Below are 12,313 nucleotides of genomic sequence, written 5' to 3'. Positions count from 1 at the left end.
CTTCCACCCCTCTATAGAACCTCTCACACCCACTGCCAAATGTCTTATCTGTTTGCAACCAGCGAAGGTACTGTGTTTCCTCCTCTGACTGTTCCGGTGTCTCCCTGCAGGCCGAGTGTTCGCCAACACCGAGGACTCCTGCTGCCTGCTGGGGATGCGTCGCAGGGCTCTGGTCTTCCAGCCCGTTGTACAACTCAAGGACGAGACCGACTTTGTGTACGTATCGCACTACTCAAACTCCACCAATCTTCTCTCTGTGTGTGTGTGTGTGTGTGGGGGGGGGTTTGAAAATACACGTTTCAGTAAAAGTTCTTTAGAATTTATATATTTTACTCATACTACAAAAATTCTCAGTATTGTAGCAGTAATTAACCTTGATCCGTGCCGTGGTTGATGCTGGACTTTGGGGTGGTTGGGCCTGGAAAGTCATTGAATTTGATACTGAAGGTGGTGTGGGAACACATCGTCATCTTTAGGATGCACCTGTATTTTGAAATTCCCACTTTAGATTTCTTTTTTATTAAATAGAGTACTTTGTTTTCATTTCAATGTCTGGAAGAGCTCCGTAATGAAACTGTCAAATCATATTTTAGTTGCTTTTTGTAAATATATATAACATTGTGTTAAATGGGCTTATGGTATCGTCCCGTATCGGTCACAGGCCGCTGAATAGAATTAAAATCGTATCGTGGCAGACTTTGTGATATCCGTAAATATGGATAAATAACGTGTGATTTACACCCCTAGTTGTGGTACGTTAGTGTTTGCTCCCCCAACAACAATGTGGGGCCGCAACTAAGAGGTCTGTATAAAAATGAATGATGCTAAATATTATGTTATATTTACAGTACAGGCCAAAAGTTTGGACACACCTTCTCATTCAATGTGTTTCTTTATTTTCATGACTATTTACATTGTAGATTCTTACTGAAGGCATCAAAACTATGAATGAACACATATGGAATTATGTAGTTAACAAAAAAGTGTGAAATAACTGAAAACATGTCTTATATTTTAGATTCTTCAAAGTAGCCACCCTTTGCTTTTTTGATAACTCTGCAAACCCTTGGTGTTCTCTCAATGAGCTTCATGAGGTAGTCACCTGAAATGGTTTTACCTTCACAGGTGTGCCTTGTCAGGGTTAATTAGTGGAAGTTTTTCCCTTATTAATAAAAAAGCAAAGGGTGGCTACTTTGAAGAATCTAAAATATAAGACATGTTTTCAGTTATTTCACACTTTTGTTAAGTACATAATTCCATATGTGTTCATTCATAGTTTTGATGCCTTCAGTGAGAATCTACAATGTAAATAGTCATGAAAATAAAAAAGAAACGCATTGAATGAGAAGGTGTGTCCAAACTTTTGGCCTGTACTGTATGTCAGAGATGATCCATCAATGATCCCAAACACCAGTTTTAGCCTTTAAAGTCACTTTTGTATGACATGCCCATGTGGTCCCTGCTCCCTATTATATATATATGATATTTGCTCGCCTGCCTGCAGTCACAGGATCCCCAAGGAGCAGTGGTGGTTGAAGCTGCGTCCTCTGATGAAGATCCTAGCCAAGTACAAGACCACCTTCGACGTGTCCGACTCCGGACAGCTGGAGCACGTCGTACGCAACCGGCCTAAAGAGTCCGACGCTTCAGTAGCCATGTGAAGGCCTAAAACAAAATCCAGTCTGCGTGCAAGACTGAACGTCTGTGAGGAGTCATCGCGTGTGTAGTAAAAGAGCTCCGGTAATCAGCAGCCATCTCTGTTTGGCCACATGCTGTGTTCATTTCCTGTCTGTGTCATTTCCTTAGGTGTCACTCCACTCTGTTTTGTCTCAACAAACTCATGAACTGTAACCTAGCCTGTGCAGCGCCCTTAATACCAAACGCCCTCATGCTCTCGCACACAGCTGTGTGTCCTTGTTGCCCTGGATGTTTATTGTCCCCGCGGTTTTAAAATTGCACTTTCTCTGTGTCCAATTGCTTAGGCAGGCTCTGAGGCTCAGAGCTGCACGAGGACAGAATAGACACTGTATCTATTGTGTATATCTGCCTAGCACCAGTGTGAAGTTCAGCATATTTATTAGAGACTGATGCAATATAGTTCTACTGCTGCAAGTCAAGAGAACTGCGTGCTGTGCTTTACACTGAAACTAATATTTATCTTTTTAACATTGTTTCTTATTTTGCTCGTAAACATGGATATTTTATTAACAGTAGACGCTGCTGTACTGAGTAGCCGTCTGTCATAATGCACCAACAAGTTATATGTGTACAGTAAGAGACTAATGTTTCCCACAGAATAAAAATCCCACTTGAGAAGTGTACCCTATTAGTGTCTCTGGATTTATTTACTTAACCCCTCCACGTTTATTAAAAAACATTTTACTCTGTCTAACTATATATTCTTTATCACATTCTTTCCAGCTCTTCACTTAAGTCATATGATGTTCTCTGCATGAAATATTGAAACACAAGACTCTGCACCATTCCATCTAATGGCAATATTTTAGTTAACTTGGGCCCTATTTGATACACATTTTAAAAAAATTCAGCCTGCGATATCTATTGAAACATTTGGATCTTTGCTAGAATTTGAATAAATTCCCAAATTCTTTGAGTTTCCACCAAAGCTTTGACAACAAAAATAAGTTGTTAATTTGGGGGCCTCTCTGGACCAGGGGGCTTTTGCATGTCTGCATCCAGTGGCCAATTGTCTTAACATCCATCCATAGTGGGTTGATGGTGCTCTGTTGGGCATTCAAATCAGCAACACTATAAACCCAGTAGAGAAACACATAAAAGGCAGCAAATAAAAATAAATCCATTAATATGATATGATTTCAAAGATTAAAAAGAGAAACTGCTCAATTTGTCATCTAAAACAGTGCTGTTTTTACAGAAAATCAGCTTCCGGCTATCTGACCCTGTAAGGGACTGGAATACTGAAGGAAAAAAAAATACATTTCCAATATGTGTATCCTCTCCAATAAATCCAAAGATGTCAGAGATGAAATGTGGAAACGGAAAATACACAAGCATCTTGTGGTCTCTTGATTAAGAAACGTCTAGGAAATACCTCTACCGTGAGACACAGTTGACCGATTATTTCTGACAAGATTAAATAAAATAAAAAAGAGTCCCAGAGTGGTGCTGGTGTCTTCATGTTGTAGCTAAAGGCCAGCAGGGGGCGGCAGAGCACTGGCACATGGCTGGTGGCCGGGTTCACCGGGTGCATTATGACACACATTCCCTCCATCAGTCGCTGTCCACTTCTGCTCTTCACACTTTCACTACATGGTGGCTTATTATCACTAGAGCAGATTACGTGTGTGAGGCCTTGTGTGAATGTGCACGTGTCTGTAGCCATAATTAGGAATTAATCTTATCATTTTTAAAGACATTTTTCAATTTCCCATGGGTGTATTAATTGTGTATACACGTAATTGGGCTGCTTTTTCCCGCCTAAATGGCTCTTTTTGTTCGGTTTTAACTGCGAGCAATTACATGCATATATGGCCAGTCTGAGGCCATCGCTTAGCGACAGCGCGGTGACGTAAAATGTAATTTGAAGAAAGAGCCACCTGAATCACCTTTACTCCCCACAGACCCTCCCTAGAATAATTATCATCCTTAAGTTAAACCAGTGTGCTGGATTCAGCCTCACATCCACGCCTGCCCACTACAAAGATGCGTCCCATCGCTATCATTTCCTCGGACCACAATGGGCACATGCTTCATTGTGGAAACACTGCCATGTTGCTGGCTACTTCTCTCCGAGCATGAAATTAGTATACCCAATAATTTGGGTTGATTTAAGAATGCAAGAGGTGACCGCAGGGTCATAGGCGCATAGGTAATCAATACTAATTACCATTTCATTTCTCCCCCTTACTTATTTTTCTTCTAGAATTGCATGCGATATCGGATCTTATTGGACTGGTTAAAGGTTGCAAATGAAGGGTCCTCACTCCCTGATTCTCATCAAAAGGCCAACAACACGCTCGGTAACTTTGTCTTCATTTAATTCTACCTCGTCTTCAGACAAGGCCCCAATTATAAGCCTGCAGTGAATCTCAAAAATAGCTGGCGCACATTGACCTTTTTAGATTAAAAGCACATTCTCTCTCTCTCATGGAGTCCCGTACCGAGCAATTTCCCTTCAAATGAACCACAGCGGTTGGGATTTTTTTTTTCCAGTGCTGTAATAACAAGTGAAGAGCAGCAAAGCTAAAATAAGATTACTATAAAAAAAATAAAAAAGGTATATCGTGATAACAATAGCAACGAGAGCCAATAAATCCTGGCTGGCTGAGATTGAAAAAGCATTTTTTATTTTTTTTTCCTTTCTTCAAATGAATCACATATATGACATTCAGAATGAATATTTATGAGTAAATAAATCCATGCAAAAACTAAATGAGCACATTATACATTCCAGGAGAGAGTGCAGGAGGAAAAGGCACAGAACAGCAGAAGTTATAGATTTTAGATACGAGTCTACTGCGGTTCCTACTGGCTGCATTGGAAATGTATACTTTTGCTGAAGCTGGTTCCCAAATAAACAAGAGTGAGTCGCAGGACTCGTTTCCAGACACTGGATAAGGGATTGGATCCAGCTCGCACACACAAGAGAAGCTCCGGCTTAAAAACAAGCCCAGTGAGTCGCACTCCAATTTAGACTTCCCACAATCCAGCAGGCGAGTGGCGAAATGCTCATACGAGACTCTCCCTTTTGACAATTAAGACACCCATGGAGGCATGGAAAGCTCTCAATTCCATTAGCCTCTGCACTGTTTCACTCCATCTGTCCACTGAGCCTTAACTTACTTATTAGTACAAGTCTGCCGTATTTTGTTAGGGAAGCGATTAGTGAAATCTACATGAAAAGGCAATTTCCCCCTCTTCCTTTCTTTCCCCTCACTCTCACACTTCATTGAGATCAGACAGATCTAAAGAATGGCGTTTGCACACTAATGAAATTCGCTCCGCATCACATCGGATGTTATTCTTCGGACGGAAGCCGCTTGTGTCTTTATTTACTCGTTTTGTGTGTGACAAATGGTCAGAGTTGGCAAAAATTACATCGTCGCTGGTGTGGTGTGGTGTCCCCCCCCCCCGTTTAACCAAAGGCTGGGAGCATCAGCTGGCAGTCAGCTTAGAGACTGCAGCTCCACTTTGATGTATTGGAGTTAATATCTTCCTGACATTTCTCAGGACAGATTCTCATCACTAGATTCATCTGTACTTTTGGGGCTATGTGATAAATGAGTCAGGACATTCATTTGCCTCCCCTCGTCTCTCGCTTCTGCAGAGAAAGGGAGGGTGTGTGTGTGTGTGTGTGTGTGTGTGTGTGTGTGTGTGAGTGTGCGTGTGTAAATATGTATCTACTGTTGAGATGAAGGGGTGTGAATCTTTTCATGAGGTAGGATGCGCGTGTGAGTGTGTGTGTGTGTGTGAGTGTGCATGCGTGTGCGTTCCTTTGTGCGTTTCCATATCCAGCCCCAGTGTGCCTGAGCAAGCGGGGAGTCTGAAGCGAGCGTACTTGTGACATGAAATAGACGGCGGCATTAGTGGAACCGACATTAATTTGACAGAGCGCTCACTAACATGCGAAGTCACTCGCAGTTCATAATAATAATATTAACTCGGCATTAACATGCAAGGCTGTCTGTTGCACCAGATGCCGAGCGTTTCAGAGAGTGGGTGCCACTGCTGCTGCTGCTGCCGCCGCCACCGCCGCCTGGCTTTCTGGGCCACGAGAGAGTGTGGTTCATGGCTGGAGAATGCACAACAAGAAAAGCCTCATTCTTCCTGTCTGTACACCTTAGTGATGCTGAAGCTCAGGGAGACACACAGCAGCATTCTGGAAATAGCTAAAAGGCAGCCAGACGGTGTAAAGGTTATAGTTTAGGGAGCAGACATAAAACCTGTTCGTCACTGCACAGCGGCTGGAGCTTTTTTGCTACGTGATGAATCGCTGGCATACCCTTGAGCAGAGCAGCACACAAAGACACACACCCAACCACACATAACAGGTGTAGCCAGTGGAAAAGCTGAAGGCGGTTTAGTCCCAGCCATCAACACTAATCAAAAACCACTTTGCCTGATAAGAACCTCAGTAGCCGTCTACCAACTCCAGTCACCCACATCCCTCTTTGCTAATATTGACCGGGCTTAAACAAGGTGCCACTAGTAGGGACCACGAAGGTGATGAAGAGATTCGGGTCAGAGTGCTAATTCGTAGCAAAGCAAAAAAAAAGGGACCACTCAATCGCTGACCTGGAAGATTAGTCTATGACAAAGATTGGGTCCCAAACAAGTAAGAATGCAATTACATTATTTAATGTGGAGTGAGACAAAAAAAGAAATATAGTGCCAGAACAGAGAATAACACGCAGGGACGGACGGATGGATGGACACACACACACACACACACACACACACACACACACACACACACACACACACACACACACACACACACACACACAAGTATGGATTGGGCATTGACCAGAGCTCATGAAAGATGCAGTTATGCAGATGGAGTCAGCGTGAGTGAATGCAGGCCATAGGGGGCTGGTGTGGAGCAGCCCAAAGCTCCCCCCTCAGCTCAATGGTCAGCTCTTCCAGGTGACAGAAGCCTTTGGGTGTCACATTGAGCCACCAAAATACAATAGTGCATAGTGTTCATTTCGTAGGCAACCATTTTCAAGAGATATATTCAGATAACAGACTTTTTTTTTTTTTCTCCACTAGGAGGAGGAGGAGGAGGAGGAGGAGGAGGAGGTGGTGACGGAACGGACATTAGCAAACAATAACTGTGACTAAATCTCCAGGTGATTTAGTGGACAAAAAAGTTGAAAATAAACAACCGCAAACTAAGGCATACATTAAACACACACAAACACTACCGTACGTTGTGCAACTTAACTTTCAGAACTACAAGTTTCAACCTGAGACTGATCTGTATATAGGCCTATATGTAAATATTAGTTACACTCAACCTATTTTCATTTATAGATTTGATTACAATGCTACACAGCTGTTACACTTATGCTAGTAGATCGTTGATCAGCTGTTTGTCCGTGAAGAGAGAGAGGGAGAGAGATTGGTGCGCAACAATCAGCTGTTTTTCAACAAGTCTGCTCTTTAGAGCAGACTTGTGGTCACCGCTACGTATTTTCCAAGGGCGTAAGCTTCGCTTCAGAACGCGAACCTCCGATGGCGCCATTTTGTTGCTACAAAGCGATCACCTCCTGTTAGCATTACACTGACCGCCATTTTTTTTTTACGTCACTTGACAGCGAATAACTTTACATCTGAAGCTTTAAAGACTCTATTTGTCCATTGTTTATTTCTAAAGAAACACGAAAATGTATAAAAGGCTCCATTACCTTGTACCTCACGTTATGGCTCCGTAGCAGACGCTTTTGTAAAAATAAGCTAACGATTGTGTCATAACCAAGCGACTTACTGTCGCACAGTAGAGGAATTACCGTATAGTACAGGAGAAGCTCGCAGGCAGTTTAGACTTACATTAGCTGTTTACGTTTAATTACTAATGTTAACTAGCATGTTAGTTAGCAATAATTAGCCTGTGCTTATGTTATCTCCTTACATACACCTACACTCTCCGTATCTGTAAGATTGGGAATGATTGAGATTTCTCTTGGCACAGCTACCAGAAGACTTACAACTTTCAGACACGTTGCTCACGTCACATTTACGTTGTCTCTGTCAGTTGGAGGCTGCGCAGTAACGCAAGAGATCACCGGAAAAACGCTTCTAATAGCCTTCACTGGTCTCCGTCCGGAGCAACGGGGTCTATTGGTCCATTGTATATATGTCAATGGTATTTTCTTGTCTTTGTCTTTGGAAGTTGTTGCATTTGGTGTAATTTCACCTTTGGGTCCACTTCGTGGAATGGAGGATTCAGTTAGACTCCATGTTTCCGGTTGAGATGCTGAAGCACTGACATGGTGCTATTATTGTGGGAAGCTAGTTCCATTTTGCAATAGACACGCCGTACAGAGTTTTCGTTTTAATTACGTTTGAACCGATTCCAAACTCTGGACACTTTGTCGGTTTTCTCCAGCCTGTCTCCTCTCTTAGCCCCTCGCTGTTTACGCTCTCTTTCCTCATTTTTGTAATCTGCGCCGTCAGTGAGTCTCCATGGCGTGTGTCGCCAGCAGCATCCGTGCAGAAACCCCGCGAGCGATACGACGTTGGTGACGTTAATTAAACGAAGCTACTCGAGGCAAATCATTTTGCGTCATGGATTTTTAGTAATCAAATTATTCGAGTTACTCGAGGAATCGTTTCAGCCATAATAAAAACATTATTATAAACATAAACAACAACAGTGGTATCAATCTTCTCATCTTACTCTTGACAAGACCGCAAATACGCATATTTCTCAAATTCCTTTGACGTCAGACTAGACATCCTCTATGCAAAAGTACATTCTTTATAAAAAAAAAAAACATTTTCATTTTCTGGCCAATTTTCAATACCAGTTATTTCAGCCTATAATCAATTAGAGTATGACTAAAAGGCTAATAAAACTAGGCTAATTTGTCAACATATCCACTGATACTAAAACTAGACTAACATGCGGATTTTCTCGACTAAAAAGGGTGAAGTTGACTGAATAGGACTACAACTCACACAGAGTTTTGGTCTCAGGAATAAGACTGAATCTAAACATGGCTGACAAAATAAAAATAAAAAAACTAATAGTACAAGATGGGGTCACTATGGCAGCCCATCTGTAAGTCAACAACGGCTTTTGAAAATAAAAAACGACCTCCTATACTAACCTGCTCGAACAGCCCCTTTGGGTCTTCCATGTGGCTAGTCGACACAGCATACCGGGATGGAAGAAAAACTTGTTTATTGGCATTTCTCTAGACCAATCATCTTGGGCGGTTCTAAGCGCCGCACAGAGCCCCGGTGCCGCTGCAAAATTGCCTCGGGAAGGAACTTGTTTTGGTGGAACGTGTGTAAATTGAAACAACGTGGCATCATGACTTTGAGTAAACATAAACGCCACTTTCCTGAAGCCAAATGGCGTGTTATCTGTACGCACTTTGAGCTATCCACGTGTATGTCTACGCTGTATACAGCGGATGTAAAAATTATCGTGAGAACGTGCCGTACTATCGCGAGAACGTCACACGCGTGTAAAAAAAAAAAAAAAAGGTTGGGTTTAGGAAAAGAACATTGGGAAAGGCTTTAGTAACACAAAAAACCCCGACAAAAACACAAAAAGAAAACAACAAAACCACGACTGTGACTAACGTCACATGCTTAGGAAAACAATAAACGGTTGGGTTTAGGAAAGAAACATTTTGGAAGGCTTAAAAAAAAAATATATATATATAAAAAAATAAACTGTTGACTAACATCAAACACGAGACGTGATCCCGGCTCTCCTGGGTGAAAGTCCTGTGCTTTACCCATCCACCACCACCACCTCAACCAATCTCCCTCCCAATACTACTTGCTACGGCAAAAAATTCACACGGCAATGGCATTGATAAACACGCTAAAAAGCGATTATGCATCTTTATAAGACGCCAAAATGGCATACGAATTGGCGTGTCATACATACGCCACTTTATGAGATCAGTCTGGTTGAAAGGTTGTTTTAGTCGTGCAACAGAAAAATAACTCTGATTGGACAGATAGTCTAGCTAGCTGTCTGGATTTACCCTGCAGAGATCTGAGGAGCAGTTAACCATAGTCCTCACAAATCCACCAGAGTTTAGAATTCCAACACAAAGAAAGCGGAAGGTGACGGACATCCCGGCAAAATTTCCGGTGGCAACAGACCAATCCCGGCAGTGGAACGTCGTGGATATAGACTAAACGCAGTCTAAGAGCTCTCAAACACACGCTCAGGTCTGGAGTCTGAAGGTTGCTGGGGCATGTGTCTGGAAAGAAAAAAAGATCATGTCGCAGTAAAAGACTGCACTGTCCTACTGCAGATTTCCATCGCTTCATACATGCATTATTCAATTTAATATTTTCCCATTTTATGTCCCTAAATATTCATGAACGATAAGAGCTCAGGGCAAACTTGTTCAAAACTCGGCGAATCTGTGAAAACTTGCTTCCTGCGACGTGTGTTTTGGCCGGAGTTGTTTTTTTGTCGTCGCGCACCACCCCCCCTCCCTCCCCCCTTTGCTTTCAGAAGATCTATATCGCAACATCGCTGTACCCCCGCATATTGTGTTATGTTACACCATCACCGGTAAATGAAATAATGAATTCACGGCTTGACACAAAGGCAGATGAAGGCATTTTTGAGCATTCAAAGAGAGAGCGAGAGGGGGGAAAAAAAAAAAAAAAAAAAGAAGGAGAAAACATTCCCAAAATTAATTTTCATCTCCAGGGTTCATGCATATTTAATAAGAGAGCGCTTGAATATCATAGGGTAATACTAGCCCCGGCGTGCATACAGAGGCCGGGCTGCGGAGAGAAAATAAACGACCGTGATCGTTGTCATGGGCAATAACTCTCTGTAGAGCTGGGAAACAAAATAGCCAGAAATGCTTTGATGAAGGAGAGCAGGAGAGGAGAGGGAGGGGAGACGGAGAGGGAGGGGAGACGGAGAGGGAGGGAGACAGAGAGAGACGTAGCGCGGCGAAGGAAAGCGAGTGAGACAGAAAGAAGCTGTAGCAGAGGTTAAATACTGGCGGAGTGACGGTCCCTTTGGATGCGGCTGCCGCGGCTGCCGCTGTCTTTGTTTTGCACGGGGATCGGAGCAGGGGAGTATGGGATATGGGGATGGTGTGATGACTGAGTGACAGTAGTTGACAAGCCCTGTGGACGGCATCCCAGGAGGCTCTGTGATGCCTGCTCCCCCCCCCCCTTTAAGATCGGTAAACACATCACAGAATCAGCACATGCTGTGCAAGTGTGTACTACACGCGCGCACACAAACCCTTGAAAACATGTTCTCACACACAAACACAAGTTTCCAGTTGCCAGTGAGGGACAGAGGGAATACAAAGCTCCAGCCCTTTTATTTAAGCGCACATTAAAACATTAAAAGCCTCCGCTATTACCGAACACAACGTATGCGCTGGCGTTACTGATAAGCTGTAGGTGTGCGTGCGTTTTGCAGCTGTGTGCTCGTGGTTGCGCGGCGTGCACGTTGAGCACATACCGCCAGCGTCTGCCTACCTATTAAAAGTCTCTGTGCTTATCCCGTATTCATCCCACGTGTGACAAAAAAATGAGGCATGAAACAGCGTTGTCATGCTGAACAGAATTTTAATTACCGACCCTCTCCGCCCTACCACGCGTGTGCGCTCCCAATTGGTCTGAAATAACAGCAGGGGGGAAGAAAAAAAAAAAAGACAGAGGCGAATGAAAGAATAGGAGGCCTTTCTGAGGGGTGCACGGTGCCATTAACACGGCACTATCAGAGCGGGCTGGGAAAAACCAATATCAGTGTGCAAAATTAACAGCACGTGGAGCAAGTCAGCCACCTGATTGCAATAAGAAAACTGAAAAAAGAAAAAAAAAAACATGTCAATCATTTACCTTAAAAAGGACAGAGGCCTGTCTTACTCCACCAGAGAATTAGGAGCATTTAGAATTTCATGGAAAAGACACTAAATGTGTTTGATTTCCATGTAGAACCCATGCTAGGAACACAGAGTTAGGTCAGAGAAGTTCCCTCAGCTAACCGCTCAGACTTCAAGTAGCTGAGATGTGAAGCGAAGTTAAAGACTGATGTCAATCTGAATAAACTTGCCGCCCCCCATACACCCCCACACCCCCATCCCTTTCCTCTTCTCTCTAATCCCAGCCCCCATGCCGCCTTGCCAAGCTCTCTGACAGCTCAGGGAGCCCCACTAACTCATCTCAGCCCCTGGAGCTCCGACACCTTGCTTGTTTTATTTCCCCATCCGCTAAATTGAGTCGTAAAGACTTGTAAAAATAACGACGGGCGCGGATGGGCCGTGTTCCGTTTTTTTTTTACTCCCCTCCCGCCCACTCCCTTTCTCTCTCTTTGCCACGAGTCCCAGGTGGGCTGTTTGTCGATCCATTTAAAAGCCATGACACGTTAACAAGAGCGAGAGGGTATTTACGCAACGCTGACCTTCGGCGCTGCGGATTTTGTCGGTTTGATGCAGGTGTCTGCTAAACTTAAATTTATTCCCCCTCAATCAGTTACGGGGGGGGGACATGCAGACTGATGTGTGGGATCCGTTTATACGCCGTCCTCATGGGCCACAGACTCAACACATGGATACAGTAACATGAAGCTAGACCTCCACCAACACTTGTACAGAGCATGGGG

The 12,313-nt window shown here is 43.5% G+C and overlaps 1 protein-coding gene across 7 annotated transcripts in view; it reads left to right on the top strand.

The window, feature by feature from the left end:
- The window catches only part of pfkpa (phosphofructokinase, platelet a), a 29,412-nt gene extending 27,086 nt beyond the window's left edge, over positions 1-2,326 (top strand). For all 7 annotated transcript variants that reach the window (XM_028569828.1, XM_028569824.1, XM_028569827.1 and 4 more), the window contains 2 exons: positions 111-216; positions 1,505-2,326. In XM_028569828.1, the coding sequence (XP_028425629.1) occupies positions 111-216; positions 1,505-1,661 (263 nt within the window). In that variant the 3' untranslated portion in view covers positions 1,662-2,326. The remainder of the gene's footprint in view (positions 1-110; positions 217-1,504) is intronic.
- The last annotated feature ends 9,987 nt before the right edge of the window (positions 2,327-12,313 follow it).

The sequence above is a fragment of the Perca flavescens genome, chromosome 22 (assembly GCF_004354835.1).
Source record: "Perca flavescens isolate YP-PL-M2 chromosome 22, PFLA_1.0, whole genome shotgun sequence".
Classification (NCBI taxonomy): domain Eukaryota; kingdom Metazoa; phylum Chordata; class Actinopteri; order Perciformes; family Percidae; genus Perca; species Perca flavescens.
The sequence above is the reverse complement of the archived record's forward strand: the minus strand, read 5'-3'. Positions and strand labels throughout refer to the sequence as shown.